Source organism: Euleptes europaea, chromosome 3 (genome assembly GCF_029931775.1).
Source record: "Euleptes europaea isolate rEulEur1 chromosome 3, rEulEur1.hap1, whole genome shotgun sequence".
In the NCBI taxonomy this organism is placed as follows: domain Eukaryota; kingdom Metazoa; phylum Chordata; class Lepidosauria; order Squamata; family Sphaerodactylidae; genus Euleptes; species Euleptes europaea.
This window is the reverse complement of record NC_079314.1, coordinates 58132600-58159100: the sequence shown is the minus strand read 5'-3', so window position 1 is coordinate 58159100 and position 26501 is coordinate 58132600. Positions and strand designations below refer to the sequence as shown.

The 26501-nt window shown below is 38.9% G+C and overlaps 1 protein-coding gene across 3 annotated transcripts in view; it reads left to right on the top strand.

Annotated features, from left to right (window-relative positions):
- PTPRZ1 (protein tyrosine phosphatase receptor type Z1) overlaps positions 1-26501 on the top strand; it is a 127362-nt gene that overhangs the window by 84041 nt on the left and 16820 nt on the right. The window contains exons 11-15 of one of the 3 annotated variants that reach the window (XM_056845796.1): positions 93-133; positions 3475-3811; positions 12768-12897; positions 18739-18830; positions 25600-25685. In XM_056845796.1, the coding sequence (XP_056701774.1) occupies positions 93-133; positions 3475-3811; positions 12768-12897; positions 18739-18830; positions 25600-25685 (686 nt within the window). Of the gene's footprint in view, positions 1-92; positions 134-3474; positions 4412-12767; positions 12898-18738; positions 18831-25599; positions 25686-26501 lie in introns of all 3 variants that reach the window. The other 2 variants (XM_056845795.1, XM_056845797.1) reach the window with 2 other exon arrangements.

Sequence of the window (26501 nt, the reverse complement as noted above, 5' to 3'; positions counted from 1 at the left end):
AAACATGTAGTTTAAGTCACCGCTTGCCAATGTAGTGTCTCTGGTGAGATTAAAATATTAGTTTATATCGTGCATATTTCTTTGTTTTATAGAAATGGAATTTACTGACTTGACTGGACCTGAAGACTATGAGGTATTTTATCATCTGAAATCCTTCCCTATTTCCAAATGCCAGGATCACAAAAAAATTTGCATTAATATTACAGCATGATTTTAAACAAAAATAAGCTTCTTTTTGCAGTTGCATTTGTAGAAGTATAAAACGTATGCTAAAAAGGTTTACTGGATCTGGTTGTTATGGAATATGTATGGCTACCCCAGAAAATGTGTCTTCACTTTCTGCTCCTATCTCCCACCCTTGCTCCAATTCATTGACTGCTGTTTCAAGGGGCACAAAAAATTGGGTCACAATGGTATCAAGGCACATATTTTGCATTACTCAGAATTGCTAGGGAAGAGAGACAGAAGAGGACTTTGTTTTTGATGGCAGCCATCTATCTTAACATTTAGTTCCATCTGACATTGTACTCATAGTTTGGTTGTTGTTTTTTAAGTCTGGGTCATTCAAAATAATAGAATAATAATTGTTTAGATAATTAGAGATTTAGCTGCCCCTTGCTGAGTGGCACCCTCGACCACCCACAACCCTACCCCTCCTCAAATGCAGGGGAGGAAAAGAGAACGAGTGAGCATGCCCATGCCCCCCTTCCCCGGGTTTGAGCAGCAGCCAGTTAGCTTGGTACATGTATATGCCTGCCCCCTTTAGGGCTTGGGCAGCAACCAGCTCAGTGCCTGCCAACCACGTGCCTTGCACAGGGTGAAGACAATCCCTTTCTTGAACCTGGAGTGGTGGGGGGGCACTGATTCTTGAGCCCCATCCTGGACTTTTGCCCAGAGCCCCAGCATCACTAAGACCACCCCTAACACAATGCAGGTTTTAACAGGATTCAACACCACGTCCTCAAGCATTCTCTCTTGCCCAAATTCTTTTATAAAAGGTCTGTAAAATCCAGCTTGAAGAAGAGTTTTGATGAACTCGAAAGCTTGCTTACTGTTACGTGTCATTGGGTTGGTGCTAATAAAAGGTACTACATGGATTGGTTCTTGGTGTTCTGGAATTTACAAAAGCACCCTGTTTAACCTTTTTCATGAGAAGCTGCTTCGTAATTCATGGCGGGGGGAGGAGAGCAAACCAGAGGGAAAGCAAACAGAGCAGGTTCTCTGTCTTTCTTCCACTCAAGGCTCCCTGCCATTCTGTTCTTGAAGATAAACAGCTCTGTTTCTGTGTTCAGGTTGCTCCCTAGTCAACCATCCTTTTACCTTGCCTCAGAATCCTCCTTTTCCCTGAAAACTGCACACAAACAATTAAGTGTGAACAAGTGGGGGGCCAGTGAAACGCACAAGGGGAATCCCATCTCCCCCCTACTATTGAGCCCACCATGACGCGCGCAGCTGAGCTGGAATGCAGGAGTATACCTGGCAGCAATTCAGTCCACACCAGGACAGCTTTATACAATTTATTTACAATATTTACACAGTCAGGATACAGTTCTCTCCAACAAACTGCTCCGCCAAACATCTATTTTCTCTCCACCACACTTCTGTACATATATCATGGACTTATATACATTTACAACCATACAATTGACCAATCATATACAATTGCTGTGTCATGGTGAGTCATTCTGGAAATTCCCTTCTCAGGCTGCTCACACCACCTAAACCGGTTCTGGCTGGCTTAGTCACATGACACTAGCTGTCACTTTAGATCAGTCTAATCTATGTCCAAACTGCTGACTAGCTACACATTACATATGTTGTCACACCAAGGCCGCCATCCACCCCACAGTCCCAATCTCGGATGGCGAGGCTGAAGTTGCTCTGGGCTCGCCAGCCAAGGCTGCCACCAATCCCGATATTGGATGGCAAGTCCAGAGTTGCTCCGGGCTTACCAGCTGAGGCTGCCAGACCACCACCACCACCCCAGACCTGATCTCAGAGGGTGAGCCCAGAGTTGCTCCGGATTTGCCAGCCAAGGCTGCCAAGCTGTCACTTCCCCACAGTCCCAATCTTGGACAGCAATCCCCCCCCACACACACACACACATGGAGCAGCTGCCTCTGGGCTGGTGTGGGTCAGTATGCGCAGATAATGCTTTGTTTAGTTTTGGGGGGATTTAACCCCCACTTTTTAATTTTTTTTTTTTTTTACTTTTTGGGTTTTTCAGCAGACCCAGTGGGGTCCCCCGAGTCTGCATAAAAACCTGTTGGGGATCTGTGTGCTCCTATCAGTGGATTTAGGTATCCACAGGCAGGGGTCACATGTGGGAATTAGATATATAGATAGTTTAAATAGCACACATCTTCCCTGCTGGACCCCCCCCCCCCAGAACAGTGTTATTTTCCCCCAGCAAACCACATCCGAACACTTCAGTAGTGATTCCCCCAAGCATATCACCACTTCACTGCCCAAGGAGGACAGCCTGTCCAGGCAACCCCTGGTTGTCTTCCTGACTTGCCCAGACACATCATGGTAGCACAGCATCCATCACGTCTGAGAGAAAACACTCGGGACTCTGAGCAGATCTCCTGATGTAGGTCCAGTCCTCTGGAATGGCTTACCAGAATAGAAGTTTAGAGGGCATTTGAAGGGGATGAACAGTCTCAACAGATTTAGCAGCGTGTTTTGAAATTTGTGTGATGTGCATTGTTTTTATCTGCGAATGGACTTCTTTGTTTTGTGTTCTGCAACTTATAGTTGCGCTGTGAGTTGCTGTGAGTCCCAGGAAATGAGACAGGATATGAATATTTTAAAGAAATAAATAAATTAGCAGGGCAAAACAGTAAACATTTTGAGACCATTCATCAACCTTGGCTCAACAAAGAAGTCCAGAAGGGGCTCCAAAATGTGTACCACAACGAGGCTGTATTCAGTTGGTCTGATCAAAGCCTGCCTGCCTGTCTGCATGCATACAGAAAGAATGTCGTACATTTCAGAGTTTTGTGGAGACCCAGAACATGACTCAGTAAAGTGCCTGATCTCCTTCAGTGCTGCCCAGCCCACATGCTACTGCCCTAAATGAATGCTGCAGTGTTTGGTTATACATGCTGCAATTATATTTGAGGCAATCAATAATTATAGTTATAACAATCTAGTCCTATTGTAAGTGTCTGAAATGTTGTTAAATGGGCTCAAATGTGGTTTTGTTCATTGAATTAAGCCAAAAATTACTAAATTAGAAACATCTGTAATTAAAAAAATACCTCCCACAGCTATATTCTTGCCATCAGTTTTGTTTGATTGCACATAAGAGATTTAAACAAAAGAGCCTGTGGTCCAAAATTCCAAGTTAGCAATTATTCCTGATTTGCAGAGAGTACAGTGTTTATTTCAGTATAATTTGCATTTCTTTATTCATATAGTATCTTAAGACCTTAACTTTTCTGTATTTTTGTGTGTCTTTTTTTTTTTAAGGAGGAAGATGAAATGGAGGAGGCCAGGGCAGGGGTGGGTGACGAAGCTGCCGTAATGACCAGCACAGATAGTGTAACAAACCAAATAAGGAAAAAAGAATTCCAGGTGACAACATCTAGTTACAGTCTGGACAGCATGGGGACAAAATTCAATGAAGCTGGAACACACAGATACTTAGCAAGGGAGGAAGACTTGTATGGAAAAAATGATCAATCCAAAGCAATTCATCATCCAACTTCTCAGTCCATTCCTGAAATACCAAAGGAAGAAAAAGATGGCTCTGTGGAATCTCACAGGGTTACTGCAATTGTCTCTCCGTCAAGCAGCTCCACCAAAGGTAATGGGGAGGAACACGCACACACTTCTGACAATGAGCAGACAAGAGTCACTGCTTCTGATAATAGTGAAGATGATATAGAGGTGTCTGCTTTTAAACCTGATCTAGATCCTGATGACTCTTGGAGTTCTAGCCCTATCACCTCTTCTAAGAGGTTAGTTACTGCAGAGACATCCCCAGAAAACACCTTTAGTTCAGGAAGCCCGGAAGCAAGCATGCATGATGATCTCTCTGAAACCTATATTAAAATTCCATCAGAAGACTTAACACATCCAAGACCTGAAGATTCTACAGAAAAAGTACCTACCCTTGACAGGAATTCGTGGTATCTTAATGGTACAGATGTTACTGCCATCCCATTGGATAGTAAGCAGTTTTTTCACTCTAGCCCTCCAAATCCTGCTACAGTGCCTTACCCCAATGGTCCAGTGCTTTCGCAAGATGCTTCTGCTGTGAATATAGAATTGCCACATTCTTCCACCTTTGCTTACTCCCCTGCTGAGTTGTCATCTTACTCTGTCTCTGCAAATTCGGAAGAACGTGGCTCTGCAACTGCTGCCAATGAGGCACTCTCTCAGACAACTCAACCAGTGTATAATGGTGAGATACCACTTCAACCTTCCTACAGTAGTGAAGTGTTTCCTCTAGTCACCCCTTTATTGTCTGACACTCAGATGCTCAACACTTCCCCTGCTGCATCAAGTAGTGGTGTCACCTTGCATGCTACACCTGTATTTCCCAGTGTTGATGTGTCATTTGAATCCACCCTGTCTTCCTATGATGATGTGCCTTTGCTTCCATTTTCCTCTGCTTCCTCCAGTAGTAAAATGTTTCACCGTTTGTATATGGTTTTGCAAACATTCCTGCAAGCTGCTGCAGCCGTTGAGAGTGATAAGGTGTCTCTGCATGCTTCTTTGACATTGGCAGAAGGTGGCAGATTAATGCAGCCAAGCTTTGCTCCGTTTCCTGATGTGACATCACATCAGACAGTCCACACTGCTTCAGAGACATTGATATTTGATCATGATAAAACTCACTTGCCCCACGCTGAAACACCCAGCAGTGATTTAGATGTGCATGCACTGTCTACAATGTCTGAACTTAACTATGCTTTATCTAGTAATGTGGGCTCTCTCCAAACTATCGCTGCTTCCTATTACTCTTCAGAATTTGGTCATGATTCTGTTGGCACCTTTCAACAGGGTCTGCTGTTTAGCAGCTATAGCAATGGGCTGGTGCATACGCCTTCTTCTGCAGTCCAGCAAGCTGATCCTTTGCTGCAGCCTATGTGTTCTTTGTCTAGCAAAACGGAACAGTCTAATTCATATTCTGGTAGTGAGTCCCCTTTGCCTGACACAGATATTTTGTCCATGCTTAAAGCTTCAGTGCACAATCCTTCCAGTGAATTGATAGGCAGCACACCTGGGTTTAGTGGTGATGTTGAGACACTGCACAAAAATGGTGTGATGTATGGATATGACAAAGAACTGCAAATTCCTTCTTTCAATGAAGTGGCTTCCCCTGCTGAAAGTGATATGCTGACTGAACTTCCAACAGCAGTTTCTAGTGATGACACTAATCAGCAGGATGCGGCCTTGCAAGAAATCCTCATTACTGTTTCTAGTGCAAAGGGAGTCCTTCCAGTGTCTTTTGCTTTTCCTGTTACTAAGGTGTTTGATGCTGATGTTAGTAAGCTCTCAGAAAGTCATGTTCCTATTCCTTTGCATGTTACAACCCCAGCCTTTGATGACACTTTGCTTAAGCCTGTGCTTAGTGCGATCTCAGAGCAAGCTTTCTCTACCCCTGCTTCTAGCGACTTAGTGTCTCCTTCCACCCAACAGTATTTTTATGAGGCTTCAGCTACATTAGGTAATAACACATTGCTGCAAACTTCCTTTCATACGTCTGATGATGGTACACTACTTAGAACTGTGCCTAGCAATCCAGTAATGATTGAAAAAACCTCCAGGGCTGATAACAGTAGTTCTACATTTGACCAAATATTGCACCAAATGGCGTCAGGTTCTGCTGCTAATAAAACCATGTTGCATTCTCAATCGGCGTCACCTGCTGTAAATAGCTCACATACTACCAGTAATGAAAGTTTAACGGTTTCTAAGGCAAACACTGAATATATTTCCCACGGTTTGCTTAACAGTGAAGACATACACCAGGTTGCTTCTTCATTGCACAGTAATTCTGAGTCATATCAGTCAACCGGTTTAGAAAATACAAATGCCTTTTCTCCCAAAGCAGTGAACACAATGACTACCCCTCTCTTGCCAACTGATGTGTTGCCAAATACATCTATTTATACTGCCAGCCACAGTTTTTCAAGTGTTTCTCAAAAGGATGAGATTTTCACCTCTTACCCAGGTTCAAATATTGTTGCTATTGCAGATCCTGTGCCAGATGTAACTTCTAATACTATTCCTCATGCCTTTACAAATGTACCAAATATGTATGTTATCTTTTCAGCCAATTCTCCCAGCACTGAAGGTGATATTACTTTAAACACATTGTTAACTCCCACAAAAGTAACCACTCAGTTGTCCACTGGTGCCAGTTCTGATGCTGATTTGTGGTCTTCTGTTGTTGATGAGGATTATGATGAGTATGATAGTGGCTTACCCATGAATGGTTGTCACACGTGCATTTCCCATAGAGACATTCAGGAGGAGGTAGATGAACCAGATACAAAAGTAAACATTGTGAATGGGCAGCATAATCTTATTATAAACTCGTACTTTGAACTATCTGAAGAAGAAGAGAAAAAAGCTACAGGCACTCCATCAGATCATAGGATAACCCATGATGTGGACCAGATGAAACTCAGACCACTCTCAGGATTAGCTTTGAACATCAAGGCTAAAAAACAGAGTGATACATCCATATTGGACAACCAAATTCAGACTATTAGCAACCCACTGCAAAAAGCACAAAAGTCTAAATCATGGGCAGTTTTGGCAACTGATGAAGAGAGTGGTTCTGGTCAAGGTACCTCACAGAGCCTTAATGATGAGACATCAACAGATTTCAGTTTTTCTGACCTTATTGACCGTGACTCTGAGGGAACAGTTGGAGCAGGTAACTCAGAATTAACTTCTGGATCACAACAGTCATCCAAAGCATCCACACCTAGTGGTCATTCATCACTATTCAACATTTCTGAGGCAGGTTAGTTATGGCTGTCTGTTGCTTCGCTTTGCATAGCTGTAGCATCATTCTGCTACAGGGTATGAAGGGAAGATATCAACATAATGTGTTGAACAAGGGAGATTACCACATGTATTTCAGTTGCAGGCACGATAGAAAAGAAGAATGAGAAAAAATGAAGTAAGATGCTTGTATATGCAATTCTAGATGCAAATCTGCCAGCTAATTTTTAAAATTCAGAATTTCTCCCAATTACGAGACAGTAAGAACAATGTGTTGCATTCCAAGGACACATCTACACTTCAAGTTAAATGAATCTGGCTGTTGTGGTCTGTTCAGATTATCTTCGGAATTGTTCTTTTCTAAGAATGCTGACAATTTTTAAAGGTTAACTTACACCTTAAGTAATGGTGAATGATGCCTGGAGCTGGAACAATGACAGTTAAAATTCTCTTAAGTTTGCAGTATAGTTATACACTAAAATTATAGTTTTCTATTTAAAACCTAAGAATATTTTGCCTATCAAAATATTTAGTTGTTATGTGTGGCTTTAGGCATGATATAATTTTTTTAATTATGTATTTTGAATGTTCTTCAGACAATAAGGTAAAAAATGTTTTATCATAATACTGCCTAGAAAAACATTTTAATTTTGCTTTTCCTTCTTTAGATGTGAATAGCTTACAAAATATGAACTTATTTCTATGTCTAATCTGTTGCTTTCTCCTCCTAAAATTTCTAATTGTGCTGTCAAATGAAACAAAAATTAAACCTCTTACAAATTCTAAGAAATTAAAACAATTTTTGAATTATATTGGCTACCAATTTATCTGATGTGGCTTCCCCAAAAGAACCATGGGAATTGTAGTTTGGAGAGAGGCACTGAGAATTCTTTGGTAAAGATTCCTTCCCTTTTACAGAGCCGTAGTCCCCAGTATTCTTGAAAGATGGAATGAAAATCAAGCCAATGTAAATTTGTAGTGTATATGTCCTAATTTAAACTGGATATTAACTGATCAAATCCCTGAACTGTACCTACAAACTACATTTATTTGAATATATTTCCAAAAGGGGGCAGCATTACCAAGCTAATTCCCTTACACTGAGGGAAGAACTGGTGCCTAGAAAGCTTGCAAATGCCTGTGGATTGATTCAGACATGCAAGTGTGTGTTTGCATAGCTTCAGCCATAGATAAAGGAAAGCAATACAGAGGAATTTTGAAAAATATATACATTTATCCTGTTGCACAATCCTTTGCTTCACCGAAGATATACAGATGCTATATGGCTTAAAGATTACCAAATGAAAAACTCACGGTGTGAAAAGAGCTTGTGAAAGGCATATAGGTTTGCAGTACTGAGTTGTTTTCTGCATAAATTCATTACTGAATTTAAAAGGTTAAAGAGAAAAATAAAGATCTCCATTTCCAAAAACAATGTTATGCTAGTTAAAGGTAGTGGAATTTATATATAGTCAGCTGTTACTAAATGTGAAACCCCTCATTGCAATTAAGACGAAAAGGCTCTAAAAGAATGGTTCAAATAGCTGTGAGTAATACTGCTTAGGCAACAGCTCATGCTAGCAATTGAGAATCTCTGTCTTTTCTCATTAAAACCCTTCCATTGGAATGATTACCTTCTGACATATGCCTTATTTTCCTTTTGTTCTAGCAGCAATTAAAAATGGTTGTGTCGGGAGGTCTTTTGCTACTCAACTATGGATGTCTAGTTAAATCTGTTCTTCAAATGACAGTAATAAACAATGATTTTTTAAAAAAAAATTAACATGAAGGGTCTCTCCTTGCTAAGGAGAGGAGTTAAACATGTTATGGTGTGGTGTGATTTTAAAATATTTGTGAATTCACATATTGAATATGTATTCATTTAAGCCTGCTTTTCTAAGTAAGTGTGATAAGTCTTAAAATATTATTTTTCTTGTCATTCATTGAATTCATTTAATAAGAATATTTACTATGGGTTGGAGAAGGGCTGTGGCTCAGTGGTGGAGCCTTTGCCCAGGTTCCCTCTGTGGAATCTCCAGTTAAAAGGATCAGGTAGTAGGTGATGTGAAAGACTTCCTCCTGAGACCCTGGAGAGCCACTGCCAGTCTGAATAGACAATACTCACCTTGATGGATTTATGATACGATTCAGCATAAGGCAACTTTATGTGTGATCATAAGAACCACAAGCAAGTGCTCTGCTAGAGGAACACAGCTTCCTGCCTCCCTCTGATTTCTGCACTCACCCATCTCCTCTTACCACCTGCAAAACTGCTCTTGAGAGTGAGATACAGCATGGGGGAGGATGCATCATGAGTGGAAAGCTCAAAAACTTGCCGAACACCCCTTTGTGCAAGTAGAAGTGCCTTCTACTTGTACAGGTGCGTTTTTGGAAGCCAGTGCATGTAGTTGGGAGTTTTTTTAGTGCAAAAATATTTCATATACCTTATTTTAGACATTCTTACAGTAACTCTTTAAGGGAGACCAGTATTATTATCCCCTTCTAGTACAGAAGGGGGATTACAACTAAACTTACTTAAATGCACCTACTGTGTTCATGGCTGAAATAAGATTCAAATTTCCTAGCTCACCTGTCATTCTCCTTTTGTTATACCGTACTAGGTCTGCTTTAGCACTTGCCATGTACAATGGCTTCATTAGTTAATATTCTTAGCAGAACTTACTATTAAGAAAAGTCTAGTATGCCACCACCTTCAAAATGGACTTATTATAAGGTACCTCTTTGGTCATGGAGAGCACATTTGCAAGCGGTTCCTGTGTTTTAATATACATGAAAACACACTGTAAGAATACCTGATGGTTTTACCTATTAAATCTATGAGGTGTTTCATAGGTTACACGTAGAGTCCAGATTAACCAAAACTTTATTGAAGCTGAAGTCAGTTTATCTTACTGGGATGAAACCAAAATGTGTGTTCTGGAAACTGAACACAGGTATTTGTTTCTTAGTGCATCTATTAGTACCCAAATGTATGCACATACTATTTGTGTGACACTGTTAATTATGATCTTGTTCTCATACAGCAATACTGGCTTGGACCACCAGTAGCTGCAGCAGACGCAGCCCCCTACCATCTACCCACAGGCATTAATTCTACTTAATGAGAAAAGTTGTTTCCTAAATTGATAAGTTTGTGAAGAGATTACTAGGTTTAGAGCTAAGTACAGAATGAATGAGACTAGAGTGTAAATGCTTTTACAGTGCATGTGCACGAGAATTCACTGCTTCATGTGCATATAACTAGTTCTGTGGTACTATGTTCAGAAGTTAACCATAGATTCAAATATGGTTTACAGGCAAAAGCTATCTAAGGTGCATTCAGATTTCTTTCAGGGAGGTTTCCCCTTTGAAACCTGGTCTGCAGTAAAGTTATTTGCAAGACTTAAAAGATATTTTTATACTTTTTAAACTCCTTTTCCCACTCATCTCACAATTGAGCCTCTTTCTGAACAAAGAAAGCTATTACTCCAAGTATGTTGAGATATCAAACTATACAAGCACCACATTCTTGGTTTCTGTAATTAATAGCCCACCTGCCTTTAACAACAGCTTGACACAAAGGAATTAAGCAGGCGAATTTTGTTCTGTCATGAATCCTCATGGAAGGACACACATCTTCCTGTTTCATTTCTGCATCTCTGGCTGCTGTTTAAGCCCCAGAAGAGAGATCAGGTGTTTTTTTTTTTTTAAGGTGACCTTATTTTTTAAGTCATCTCTTGAAAAGTGAAATATGTAAATACCTTGTTATCGCCAATGTAAAATCACAGCTGTGTGTAATGGGCCTACCATGTCTTCATTTAGAAAACGCAGTTTAATACCTAAGATTAATTTTTAAAATATATCAGATTATCAGCTGTTTGTTTTGCATATGGAATCCAGCATTTGGCATATTTAAATAATCAGTTTCCATAGGAATAATTTTGTAAGTATAGAAAAACAGAAATTTGAAACAAGTTATGAAACAGCTAATATTTATTTCTATATTACATTATATGTCTTTACATCATATTTGTTATATTATATTTCTTTCATACATTCTGCTGTCTCTCCACCCATGGAACTCAAGGGGTTGTACATAGCGTGTCCCAGGCAGTGTCCCGTTCCATCACTGGCCAGACCTTTACCTATTGAGCTTTAGCACATTTAGTTGATCAAATGCCTCCAGACTGTGTCCTTTTATATGCTCATTCATTGTATTTAAAACTACTAAAAGGTCTACAGTAGCGTTGAAAATAGCAATCTCCTTGAACAAAATAGTTTGGCAGACAAGTGTACATCAGTTTTGCTAATAGTTATCCTTGTCCAAAAATCCTCAGAATCCTAATTCAAATTTTGAGCTCTGTTTGCCCATTTTCGCTGTTTTGGAGAGCTCTGCTCGCAAAATGTGTTTTCCAGGAGCAGCTGTCTGAATTCATCACAGATGTATCTCAGAGCCACTGAATGGAAAGTTATAAATGATAAACCAAAGATAGGGAATCTTCCATTCAATAGATAGGGAATCTTCCATTCAATGGAGCTGTTACTAATCTTCAGGATTCTTGCCCCTAAACCATTGACTTCTCTGTGCTCAGTCATTCTGATTCAGTCACTTCTCATAGGGTAGACATTGATACCCCACCATCACTGCCGCCACCAGCTGGAATTGCTTTCTAGTTAATTTCAATAAAGAGGACAGCTTTGTGTATGATTCTTTGGCTTATGCATTTCCAGTTCCTTTTGAATGCATGTGGAAGCCAATGCACAGAAACTCATCAGTGCATATGCATGGCTTTGGATTGTGCCGTTTGTATAGAGATGACCAGCAGCTTGTGGGCCAAGCAGGGTATTTATCATTTCAGTTTACAATTACTTTGTTTTCTTTGAAATATCAATGTGATAATTCCGCAATAATGAAATGCATTTTTCAGTTATGCTGGAAATTGTATAGACACCATGAATATAAAATTTGATTTCAACAGAATAATGCAGAAAAACGGATTTTAAAAACTACCATTTCTATCAAGTTAAGCCCTGATTTTAAGAAGACATTCCAAATCCCTCTCTTTTCTTATGACTTTTATTAGAACAACTTTACAATACACAGTTTGATTCTCAAGGAAGACCCTGTCGAAGACAATTACAGTACAATCCTAAACAGAGCTACACCCTTCTAAGCTCAATGAAGTCAGTGGGTTTAGAAGGGTGGAACTCAGTTTAGGACTGCACTGTAAATAGCGTCGTACAAATAAAAGCATGTGTGACTTGTACAGATCTGTTTTGACATGGGCAAATAACGAATTCTTACAAACTTATCAATAAAACCCTGCTTTTGTGGCCTGACCTACGATGTTTCAACGTTAGAGAAATACATTAACAATTTAAAGTGTATTTTCTCTGTTAAGAATGATTTTGCACTTACAGCTAGCGGCAAACTAAGTAAAAATATAACATTGAAATAATCTTTTCTCCTTGGCACTAACTTGTATCTGTTAATATAAAACTGCATCAAACTTTTCTTTGTTTTTATCCCTCTTCCAAGAAAAAGGAAAAAAATGCAATGGTTGGAAAATGAAATTCTACATTGCTGTGTTGTGGAGCTGTCTAAGCTATGATCCTCTGCTTTGCCCTCTGTCTGCTTATTTGCTTTAAACTGGTTTGCAAATATATATGTTTTCTGCACTAAAAAAAAATAAATAGAATGGTAAGTGACAATACTTAGGACCCTTGAATCATGGTCAGTTACGCTGTGCTATCTGCAAAGTTTAAATACAAATTGTTTCAATTCTCTCCGACTACAGAGGCAAGTAATAGTAGCCATGACCTTCTAATAGGTCTCGCTGAACAGAAGACAGTTATACCACTTGTGGTCGTATCAGCTCTGACTTTCATCTGTCTAGTGATTCTTGTTGGTATTCTCATATACTGGAGGTAAGATTTTAGTGTTACTTTTAATCACTGCTAACCCTATCTCAATTAATCCAGTCTTTCATAGATAGATACGCTATCCTGATGGGGCTCATTTTCTTGATGCGTGTCTCGTGTTAACGTTTTATCGTGAGTCAGCTCATGCGTTTATGAATTCGTTGGGTATAAACTAGATGGTGCACCCATCTCATTTATGAAAGTAGCTGTTTAAAATAACAATGCAATTTTTTTGAAGAAATATTAAAAGAACATTGCCAAGCCTAAACGTATGGGCATTATGACAGTGATGTACAGAACAACTTATGTTGCAACAAATGTGGCAATCCTTTTGAACTGTACTATGTGTACCGCCATCCTTTCATACAAGTGCACAACTGTATACCAAGAGATTGCTGGAATATTTCTGTCCAGTTCTGTGAAGTGGAACAGATTTGCACAATGACATAAAGTCATATGTGGAACCAGTGATTATTGACTGTAGATTAGCACCATTTACATTCAGGTATGGGCTGGCCATTTAATTGACAGGGAAAGTTCCCAATGGCCTACTACCCTGCAGGGCCGCTGGCAGTCAGGAGCAAGCAAAGCCAAGCCCAAGTTTACTCTTCAACAGCACTTCCGTTCAGACCAGACCGGTGGTCTGGTGGGTAGCCGTGCAGGAAACAGACATGGTTGAGGAAACACCTATTGGCACTGCTGGCTAGATCTGAGCCAACGATGTTAAATTCCCAGTCTGCCGCAGAATGCATTCTGTAGTATTGGTACATTGCCTTTGTTTGCAGCGCTAAAGGTGTGTTATACCCTAAGCACCCTCCTGTGTGTGTGTGTGTGTTTGTGTTGCAGTGATATCAGTGACATTTTACTCTTTGCATTTCCTTCTGGTGCTTGCAGATGATTTTTGAGGATTTTGAAATGAATGGTCTATAAATGTGCCATAAATAGACACAGTATAAAATATACACTGTAAATTTTCTTCTGAAATTCATTTAAAATATATGTTACTTCTTAATAAAAGATTAGGTCCAGTTAACACATTCTGTCCTCATCATCCCATCACTGTTGCAATATCAAGTGCTGGCTTGCATGTCCAGATGGGCTGTGACATATTTAATGTGGAGATTGTGGCTGTGCACTTCAGACATTTCATTTTAATTTTAGATTGGGTTTTTTTCAAGGTCAAGATTTTTAGTATGCTAATATTTCAGGAGGAGCTTTGTTATTGGAATTATTTGTATTTTGGTACCTGAAAACCATACACTTCCCAAAAAAAAAAAGTCCCAACATTAAAACAATTTTTGGTCCATATTCCCACCCAGGCAGCAGGAGAGGGAGGAATGGAGAGAGGATGCATGCCCCAGCTTTAAGTTGTTCTGCAGTGCATGGTCCCTTTACACTTTAAACGGCCGTTGTTTTCTATGAGAAGACTTGGCCTCCAAATGCATTAAAAATAATGGCCCTTTCAAATTTAAAGGGATGGTGCACTACCTCCTCTCTCGCTCCCTCCCTCCCTTCCTCCCTGAAACCCAAAGTACTTACAAAATTCTGAGAAATTATTATGCCCAGAATTTTTGCCTGGGCATGCAGCAGGGGTCACTGAGGGTATGAGTTGCAAATTTCCTTCATTGTACAGGGGGTTGGACTAGATGGCCTTGGAGATCCTTTCCAACTCTGTATTTCTATGTTTCTAACTTCAGGAATGTTTTGAGGTCATTTCAGTTACTGTCAAGCCAACCAAAAACAGCTGTTTTCAGATTTAATTTTGGCTCAGTTATATCCAAAAGCACACCCCTAGTTTACCTAAAACCCACTCCCAGCTAAAAATTTGACATTTTTTTTATGTTGGTGTTCAAACATACAGCTGTGAGTCATCTACTGTTGAGTAATCAGGATATGTTTGTGTGAACCACCCCATAAAGAGGAAACGTACAAAGGGCTGTACGTCTTTTTTTTAAATCTACATTTACCTTCCATTTGTTACGGATGTTTTTGTGAGGATTTATGGCTAACCATCTGCAGTTTGTTGACAAGATTCTCTGTAGCTTTTCAATATGACATGACTGTTCATACTCATTTTCCAAAAGGTTTTATCTGCAAAGCTAAAAGGTCTTTGAAAGAAAACACTGTCATAAACTGTAAAACCAGGATTGCATGGTGTTCTTTTGATAATCCTACATGTGTTCTGATATTGTTCTTTACAGATGATGGTGTGTTCATTTTGTTTCTTTTCCTATTTAGAGAGTTTTGTAACTTTAATCTTTCAAAACAAAACAAATATCCCATTAATGATAATATCTCTTAGATTATGATGAATTTAATCCTTCATGTCTTTTCAAAGTACCATGAAATAGAATTTGTAACTCTCTTTTTGGATAATCTGAAATAGAAATTGCATGGACCACAAGAGGTCACTAAGATTTTCCTTATTTTTCTGTGATATAACAACTGGATAAGATTTCAGGAAATAAAAGCCTACCCAGTTTTGCATACAGTTTTTATTAAAGTCTTGGAGATCTTTGGAAAACTCACCACTTTTAAAAAATACTGGGTCATTAAATTGTCATTTTGGATGCATTCCTGTTTGGATATGTACAATATACAGTACAATGAATGGATTAATACTGTAGATCATTCTCCATTTTTAACTTGCAGAACTTTCTTTGAGAGCTGGTTCACAATTGCATTTATTGCATTTCCACAAGAATACATGCAATAGAACCTTTCTCTCAAAGAACAAGAATAAAGGGCAAACCACACAGTAAGCAGGAAAATCCGTGATTTCCAGATGTTTTATTTTTGCTAAATGCAGCCCTGAAAGGGAGAACTGCTAAATTGGTGAGGACATGGAATGGAGGCTAGGATCATTTAACTTTTCTTCACATTCAATTTTCCCCCAATTTAAATGGCCACTTTAACATTGCTGTTTGGTCCACGGGGGGTGGGGGGTGAGAATACCGGTGCCTGCATCATGCCTCTATTTTCCACCACAGAGCAACTAAACAACTTGAAAAAAGAACAAACTGGCATCGGGAAAACCCTATCTCTTCTGCAGCTTTCCTAACAAAATCAATAGCCCCTTTATCAACTGCATTTAATTTCTTATAATTGGGAGATCTCCTCATGTAATGCAGTTTGGCCCTGATTTCATGTCAGCTGTCTATAATGTTTGTTTCATGTATTCATTGGAAGCTATTTTGCAAAGGCTCACTTAAACTGCAATCCCTTTGAAATTATTTGAATTTAACATTAAGATATGTATAATTATGATACAGTTGCAAGAATATCATATATATAGGAAGAAAAGATCACAGGCCAGATTGTATGAGTGCATAGATCCATGCACTATAAACATTTCCATGTGCCCGCAGAGGATAGCTAAACCCAATTTAAGACAACACATTGTGCAAAAATATAAAAAATATTAAATTTGCTTTGTGGAATGAGGAAGTAAGACTTTGCACTCAGATGGATTATTTTCTGTACAAGGCAGAAATGGAATGTCAAAATCATCATACAGGCTGATTATCCCTTATTTGGACTGCTTGGGACCAGAAATGGTCCGTATTTCGGAACTTTCCATATTTTTGAATATTTTGGCATTTTGCATATACATAATGAGATATCTTGGGGATGGGACCCAAGTCTAAACACGAAATTCCTTTATGTTTCATATATGTTTTATATATGCTTTATACACATAGCCTGATTTTAATTTTAAACAATATTTTTAATAATTTTGTGTACATTGAACCATCAGCGGCACTGCTGAGGGCCTGTGAGTAATGCCTGCATGCTGGCTCAAAATTTTCAGATCAGTCCAGATATCAGATTTCCAGATAAGGATTATTCAACCTGTATTAAAAATCTCATTTTATTTGAATAATCACCCTTTGACTTACAATAAAACAGATTTCATTTAGTTATTATTTGCTATATAGGTCAAGAGAGATACTTGTGACTGTGCTGTGTTGCACAGAGGCAGTAGAGTATAGAATTCTACTCCGGGTTTCAGCGTATTGGTGTGAGGAAACCAACACCATTGGCATTGCAGGTTCAGTATGCAGAAGAAGATCCAGTAGGGCGCAACATGGGTTTTTTGAGAAGAGAGGGTTGGGAGGATGGCATAACCACTGGTATCCCCTTGAGGCCATCTTAAGAGATTCAAAACATCTGGTTTTTGGATAATTCCAGATATCGGATATCGGGATATGGAATATTCGACCTGTATGTATTTTTATACAATTTTGCTTGGTGGGAATGGTCTTTTCTATTGTTCTGTCTTAAGGTCCTGGAGAGAACAATACACCTTTTCAGACATTTGATTGTGGCACTCCAACTATATTCAAAAGCACATTCTATACTCGGTCTTCTCAATACTCACCATCACCATTTTGTGTGAATGGAGAAGCACGTACTGTGATTGAACAATGCTGAGTATATGTGAACTACACACAGATAGAAACTGAGGTCTGCAAAGGCTAATATCATGTGCATATCAGGATTTGTGGTTTTAGTTTTATTCCTAATCTCTACTGAGTCACAAATTCCTTTCCAATTGTCTATGCACACTTCACTGGAACACTTAGATTTTGCTTCATGTTTGCTCTGTTGAATGGTTAAAATATTCAGTACCATTCTAATTAGTGGAATTACAGTATCTTAAAATCCAGTATTTAGTCTTATTAATCAGATTAAAAAGTTCCACAAAATTGCAAAGAAAGAAAAGAGGAATATAGTCCCATTTCCCATAAACTAGAATTTAGTCAATTAAAAATTATATTCATGCCTTTTTCTTATTCAGATATCTCTTTTTGTAGTTAACAGATTGTGAATAATACTTCAAACACAGCAAATGACCCATATAAAGTGTTATTAGCAGGATTAATTATCTAAAGATTGATTTTTCTTTTAATTAAGGAAAGGGTACATTGTATAAAACTCAATTTGGTTATTATAAGCTTCAGAATGGCTTACGATAGTCTCTTTCCAGATGTCTATCCTATTATCTTCACATCTGGGGTATGAAAGAAAATTCAAATAATATTGTGCAACATAGTTAATGTTTCCATTCTGAATCCCAGCTCCATTTCATTGGCTAAAATTATATACTACCCACTCCAAATTGCAATGACTTAGTTGGCTGTGATATTACAATGTGATGCACCAACCTTTCCCCTGAATGGTTTGCTTTTTCATTCAACTCCGAGGAAAGAGGTCTCTCATTGTAGTATATAAAGTGGTTCAAAACACAAGTCTAGAAGCATGCTAGCTGCTACAGAACATGAAAAGGGACAATTAGCTGGCATTTGAATCTGACTGAGGCAAGCTAAAAGTACAGCTAAAAGCCTGGAACAGCAAATTAAGATTTGCAACCTTGTATCCACACACCACCATTGTGACAAATGTCTGCTACATCTTCTGCCTCTTATTCAGGTAAAAATTATTTAAGCACTTAATATGGGGGGTGTTATTATGCTGCCTATTTATATGGTGTCTTGAACAAACCAGATGTTAACATCTTTATATCCCTTTGAGTTCCATGAGGGAAAAATAGTCACGTGTTTAATTCTTCCCTTCCCTCTGAAAATAATGAGACTTAAAAGATTTTGAATTGTGCCCTAAATGTTTACTTTACATTTTGAAGTAAACATTTAGGGCACAATTCAAAACCCTTTAGATCTCATGTTACTTCTCTAATATTCTTTAGCTATTAGAGATATAAGAAGAGTTTTGATTTATTACATTCTCTTTTTGCCCATGATGGTCATCATTTAGCAATACATCCAGATTTTGTAGGGAGCCAAAATTTATTCATGCGAAATATTATTTCCTGTATCTTTCTGCTAGGAAATGCTTCCAAACGGCACATTTTTATTTAGAAGATAACACATCACCTCGAGTAATATCAACTCCCCCGGCACCAGTCTTCCCCGTGTCAGGTAATTTGCTTTGAATTTATTTTCTGAACAGTTGTTATTTTCCAAACTAGGGCAGATAATGGTTGTTTGTGTTATTAACAGTGCCATCCTAAGCAAAGTTATACCCTTCTAAGCCTACTGGGTTTTATAAAGGTATAACTGTGCTTAGGATGGCACTGTAACGTATGATGATTTTGGAAAGAGTTGTCATGTCAGTATGATTTCTAATTGTGTGCTCAGAACAAACAAAAAAGATGTGACTTGATTCACCTACACGGTCAGGAGCCTGATTCAGTGTCAACAGTCTGGGAGCTCTATAAGGTCCACACACAGCTATGTAATGTGGCTATGGATGCCCCAGTCCATTTGGTTTCTTATGGAGCGGCTGTTCTTGATAACCACAAACATAGCAACCTGTGCAAGGTCACTGACTGCTCTCACAATTCCCTGTGCTCATGAATGGTTCTGTCAGGCGCTCTTCTGCATTCTTAGCTTCAGCTTCAGCGTAGGCAATTTTTTCCTCATGCTATTTTTGGTCAAACTCTTTGTAATTTTATGTATCTCTACATGTACACAATGTATAAGTCATTAATGAAGTTGACCTAGGAGTAGAAGCAGGGATAAAAGACATGCTAGTGAATGCATCCCTAGTTGTTTTTTTAAAAAACAACAACAACAACAACCTAGGGTAGGTTGGTCTTTAGCTTATTGTTGAATCACACTAATTGCAACAGGATTTAAAGTTACTTCATTCTAAGAAATTCAGTTTAATGAGGATGATTGGACTGCTAGATTCAGCTATTCTGAGTTATGCTATAGGTTAGACTTCAGCACTTATATGTATGTTTGTTTGTTTTTTCATTTAATTCAAATAGAAATAAAAAAAGCTTCGCTCTCCCTCTCTCTTCCCCTCGTAGTACTTTCCCTTGTACACCTTTCATTCTTATTCTATTTGTCCTGTCAGATGTACCAGTCTGAGCGTTAGTTACTAAGACCATCAAATAAGCTACGTAACTGAGCATGTATTTGAACCCACAACCAAATGCAATACTCTGTTCCATTGCACTACACTAGTACATAACAGAAACAAAAGAGAGGCTTGTATAATTCACAGCAACAGAGTTTGAAGTCTGTTGCTACAAAGCATTTCATTGAAATGCGAGCTCTTTTAAAACCTTATGCCATGTAGTGATAAAGATACTTGAGCCCATTCACAAAGATGATACAGATTAAGATCAATAGAAGCAGCTCTTGCTTGTATCAGTAAGCAAAAGCAGCCATGTTAGAAGTCCATAGTTTTCATTGTACATAATGCTCACCCAAAGGTATAAGTGCTCGTTCAAGGGAACGTGGCATTTACAGCTTTTCAGTATTGTGTTATTTTAAGCATGCTAACACAGAGGAAATAAAATTTCATGCATGCAGTTAGACATACAATGGGGAACTCAAAGTAACAAAAAAGCTTCAGCTTTTCAGCACACTGAGACAGAAACTACATATATTGCTCAGGTGTGTGTCTTTTCTCCAACTTTTTTTTGGTAATGCAAACTCAACCTCATAAAAAAGAAAGCGGGCTATTTAATCCTTTCCCTTCTGGGTATTATCATCAAACACACACCCTAACATACTTTCCCAATTGCAAGAGGTGCTTAATCTGGACATGTGTGTGTGTGTGTTTTGCTGGGGGGAGAATGAGAAAATCCTGTTTGAAAACTGAGCAATGGATGGATTATAAAAATGTGAAATTAAAAATGGGGCACTTAAATGATCAAGGTAAGTCTCAAAGAAAAAAGATATACAGCCATTTGACTATTCTGTTTTTGCACCATTTACCTTTGATATTGTGCTACAAACCCTTTTAGAGTGATTATTGTATTTCCTTCCAGTCTTTTCTCCAGATGCATTATCTAACCTCTATCCACCCTACAGCCTCATGAGATGAGTTGCTCCGCATGTGTGTGCATGTGTGTATGAGGTGTGTGTATACATATGCTAAAGTACTTTTTCATATTAACTAGGTTAGTAATGTGTAGGTCTTCTATAGCTGCCAGGTGCTGTAATCCAATAGAGACTCTCTTAGCCGCTGAATGCCAACATTTAGGGATTATAAATGAGAGGATCAGCAGAGGTTGCTGCTTCTGAGGGTAGAATCTAGACTTGCTTTTAAGATTGGTGCAGAGTCAAATTCTGCAATACAAAAGAGGCAGGAATGCTCTATAAAAGATGGTCCTCACAGAGGAGGAAGAGTTTGATGGAGCAGGAAGCAAGGAGCTAGCACTCAAAGGGGTCTGATGCACAATGCATGATGTGCCTCATTCTAGTATTGCAACAAATTCCTTTACATACCAGGACAGTTAACCACACAATATGTCAGGCCAGTCATCCATAAACCAACATGTCTCTACGGCTGAATCCAAACTAAGGGCTTTTCCACATGTTCAGCTTACTCCTGATTTTCTTGGGAGTCGATTCACAAGCAGTGGTTTTTCCACACATCTGCCCATGTTCACAGTTGAGGAGTCAGTTTAATTTCTTCCTCGTGTGCCTTAAATAATGAAGATTTTTCAAGGGAGGTTGCTGTTGTCATCAGTGGCAACACAGAAAACCTCATTTTTATTTTTTGTATAGCTTATGTTAATATATCAATATCATGGTGGTATTTTTTTTAAAGGCACTCAAAAGTCAGGGATCCCAGTGATTTGGGGATTTGGCAAATGTGACGGTGGGAGGAGATTGCATAAGGGAAGGAAAGTGAGATATGGATATGCTCGATCTCCTTCCAATCTCCATCCCATCCCAAGGCACGATGATGGTAGGGTTAAGGTTAGAAAAAGCCCTTCTCCAACTCTGATGTTGTTCAATGCCAGGTCCATAAATACTCGTGGCGAAGCTGCTAGAGCATCTTATAGGATGGTTATGAGATCCTCTGAAATGGCAGTGAAGGCAGCAAAGAAGAATTACTGTGCGTCCTGCATTGTGTCCGCTAGCTCATGCCCAGCACAATTATTCAAAATAATTAGGTATCTTATGTCCCTATCAGGGGACACATATAAAAATAAAGATTCAGCCATAAGCTGTGAGGCTTTTGTGAGCTACTTTGCAGATAAAGTCTTGTCGCTCTGCCGTGACCTCCTGACAATTTTGATACAGTAAGTGAGCTGGAGGCCTCTTGGCCTTCTTCTGGTCCTGCTTTTTAATCCCTGGCACCAACTTGGAACTTTCTCTCGAGCGAGACCCGGGCCCTGCGGGATTTGACTCAGTTCCACAGGGCCAGTAAGATGGAGTTGTTCCACTGGTCCTACGGTTGAGGTCAGCAATGGTTGTACATGAGTTGGCCTCCCTGCTGGACCCTCTCAGGAAATGATCCCCTGCTGGTTATTTCTGTGCTGTACCGTGGCATTATTACATTGATCATTGCTGCTGCTGTCCATCTCGTTAAGGGAGAACTGAGGGTACCATCTTTAATTATTTCAGATGTATTGTCATTTCTGGTTTTAGAGTTATTGTTAAACTGTTTGTAAGTTGTTTATGATATAGAATATTGTTAGCCACTCTGAGCCCAACTTGTTTGGGAAGAGCAGGATAGAAATGGAATAAATAATAATAAAATATCAATATATTAATGTAGGGTGAAAACGCATGGTCGCTTTAGCCTCCTTTATTCCCTGTTTCAGCCAGGGTTCAGCCAGGATCTAAAGCATGCGTTTCGCCGAACGTGCATTTGATCCTGGCTGAATCCTGGCTGAAATAGGGAATAAAACAGGTTAAAGTGACCATGCGTTTTCGCCCTATATAGTGTTGTAGAGATAGTTTAAGCAGGTTCTGAGAATTCCCAGCTTTCATTTTTTAAAAAAAGTCTATAACCCCCTCTTTCACAGAGATATGCTCTTTTTTTCTTGTATCTCCACAAGAGAAGAGGCTAGAGACTTACTTTTTTTTAGAATTCAGAGTATCTGCTTAAACTATTGCTACAATACTATATCAATATTTTAGTGGCTTTAAAAAAAATAAAAATTGAAACCACTCATTTTCAGTGCAGAGGGAGGAGGAGAGTGGTTTGATAATGATGATAGTCTAATCATCAAAAAGTGGGCTAAAGGTGCATGGGAGTGTCCGGGACAAAGAAAACCAACAGAAACTTTACACACCAGGAACAAGCCGACTCAAAATCAGTTCCAGAAAAAGATCGGGGTAAAAGTGGTTTCAAAAGAACCAGAAAAAATGGGGGGGGGGGGGAGAAGAGAAAACTAAAGGAACAGAAATGCATGCAGAAATTGGGATAAATCGAAGCAGTGTGGGGCCAGAACTGATGGGAAAACCCCATAAGGAAAAGCCCTAAATTTTCCACTAACAGAAGGGGAGGGGCAATTTCTGCCTTCCCACTACAGATTCCCTGCATGTTATTTCCACAGAATCCTTAATCTTCCAAGAGGAGCATTTAGTGGAAATTACTGTGCTTTTGTGGGATGGGGGAGGCAAGACAGTTCCACTGATGGAAAATTCAATTTGCATCTAACCGTCCGTATTTTTATCTCTCACTCTGAGTTCCAAACAGGAAAGGGGCTCTTTTGACTTCTACACGTTTATAAAACAGAATGGAAAAAGAATTGTCGCAAAGTTCTTCCCTTGGTTTATTTTTTAATCAAAAAAACATTGCGCTATATTTTTTTAAATGAAGTACTCTCAGCTCTTGTTAGGTGAACCATCTTTGTCCAGTTATGATAGAGGGCTTGGCCAGCACTGGTTGATCTTTGTGGGATTTGTGGCGATTTTCTTTGGCCACATTTGATATTGAATTTTACTACTGAGATATCTGTACCTCACTTTTCTACCCAATGGGACCCAAAATGGCTTATAACATCATTCCCTTCTTCTCCTTCATCCTCACAACAACCCTGAGAGGTAGGTTAGACTGAGAGAAAATGACTGCCTCAAGGTAATGCAGCACAATTTCCATGGCTGACTGGGGATTTGAAGCTTCCAAATTCCAGTCTGACACTCTAACTATTACACCATGCTGTCTCCCATTTTAGTCCATGCCCGCAGGATTCAGTGCATGGTTAATACATTTGTTTCCATGGATCTGTTATCTAACCTTATGTAATTATCCCAACTTTCCCAGCACAGTGATTGTCTCTCATTTTATTAGAGAACATATTGTATGCCAGGCTTCTTTGCCAAGGTTTAAGGTGGCATTACACATTTGTGCAATTTTCCTTAGGCTTGAATGGCTAATTCAATTTGTGTATTCAGGCCTATTCAAGTAAAAACAAGAACAGATGGATCCCAGTACAAACTAACAAATTATTGGTAAATGAAGCCTAAAAAATATTAGGTGTCTTAAATGATGAAACATCTGTTGATGTAAATAATAATTCCTTATATGGCTTGTTTGTTGTTTCCTCCTCATTTGAAGCATTTGTGAAATTATACATTATGAAATAGCTATAAGAACATAAGAAAAGTCTGCTGGACCAGACCAAGCATCAGTCGAATCCAGTATATCATTTTTGACAGAGGCCAGTAATCTTCTGGAAAGCACACAAGTCAGACATGAAGAATGAGCTGAATCTATGAATCATTTTCTGGGGAAATGTTTTGGTGTTCAGAAGTTAAGCGGTGTAAAACTGTGACCCCTTTGGCAATTAACTGAAGCAAATGTTTACTTTTTTAGCATATTGTCAATTAAACATTTTCAAGGTCTATGGAATGATACAGTACATTTTTAACATTCTATTGAATGAATGCTTTTTTACATGAGATATCTTCTAACATACAAATGACACTATGAAAGTTTTGGATAAAATGTAAAGGCCACCGTCCAGAAAGAAATACAGATCCACATATGTAGCTGACGGTTTGATTCTTTCCCCTTCTCTGCATTATGAGCCATTGTTGCAACCCGTCTGCTTTAGAAAGTACTTTATGGTGCTGCGCACTGCTGCTTGAAAGGCAAAAAGTGAAAACCTCTACTCCATATTTGCAAGCTATTGCTTGCACATCTGGAATGCATACAACAAAGAGAACAAGCCACCAATGGCCATTATTATGTAAATCTCAATGTATGGCCAATCTTCACAATAATTTATCTCCAATTAAAAATAATGTGCCTGATCCAAGGAAAATTGTGCCATAGGGTTAGTTGTAGGTTATGTTGACCAGATTAAGAACCATTAAACTCAATGGGACTTCCCAGTAAGTGTGTTATGACAGGTTGTAAATTATAATCAGTGGAAGACAGTACACAGGTAAAGAAATTTAAATCCTACTTGTTTCAATGAGCTTGGATTTCCTAACTTCCTTTTGATTGGACAAACTTTCGTTATTACTAGAAACAAGGTCTTGGCTGAGAAATGTGATTTTAATAATGAAAAGTAGTGGAACATTCTGTATTTTGTCATATCATCATGGGGGCAAATGTAAAAAAGGAGGGGTTGGATCCTGGGGGTCCCTTTTCCTCTAAAAACATGATGGGGGTATTTTAGACTGTTGTAGGAAGGGAGAGGCAGTAAAATTGTGCCCCATGATCAGAAATCCTTGTGTTCATGAAAACATCTAGTCTGGATCCAACCTATAGGGTTGTATCCACCACAGCACCATGAGCAGAATGGTGGTAGGTGCAGTGCATGGTGGAGGGAATGTGGATGTAATAAGGAATCCACAAAAATTGCCTCACTTCTTCAACAGAAGAGCCCTTCTGCTGGCAGAAAATTAATATTGGACCTAACCCATGATGTTGTTACATGATGTTGTTACATTTCTTTGTTCTCTTTCTCCATTCACTCTTAAGATGATGTTGGCGCAATCCCAACAAAGCATTTTCCGAAACATGTTGCAGATTTACATGCCAGTAATGGGTTTACTGAAGAATTTGAGGTATGCAATATTAATGTTAAAATCCTAGATATTCATGATACTATGCCATGTGACTTTGGGAGTGATTTTCTTATTGCCCAGTCACATTTTTTTTTTATGCTGACCCTTAAGTGTGTTCTCTGTCCACATGTGATCAGGTTGAATATATGTGTCATCTGTCCTTTGCAGTATGGATTCCCATATTTGGCTATGAAAAGAGATAGAATCACACATGCAAGGGGTGTGAATAGAATGCTTTGTTTGCATAGCCAGTACTGGGAAGTCCATACACAAGCTACTCAGAATCAAAATGACTAAGATGTGCGTTCTCTCTTTGCCTTTTCTGAACATCAGTGGGAACTTGTATACCTCTCCTTAAGGGAGATGAGAGGGCTTCATATATATCGGAAACTTTTGCATCTCAGGAGAGAAATGTGTCCACTTCACATATTATACAGGAAGCATGGAAAGAGGTAGTGCAGATCCCTCCTTGGCTCCAACTTTTGAAGCTGCCCTGAATAAAGATTTAGTACTTGTGCTATACAATATTTGAAGCACTTGGTCAAAGTGCAATGATTAATTGACATGTTGTGGTTGCTAATCCAGAATCATAGATGTCCAGCTCTTCAATGTTGATGTTTGTTGTACTTCAGTTGTGTTTTCAGTTGTTAATTTAGTTTTTACAGTGTCACTAATACAAAGAAATAATTTAATTGACCAGATGCTATGAGATTGAAATTATTAAGAATAAACTCTTTAAACACCTAATTACTGTGCCTCAGATCACTGAAATAGAATTTAACTTCATTTGCAGTTCAAGTATGTTAGCTCTTCAGA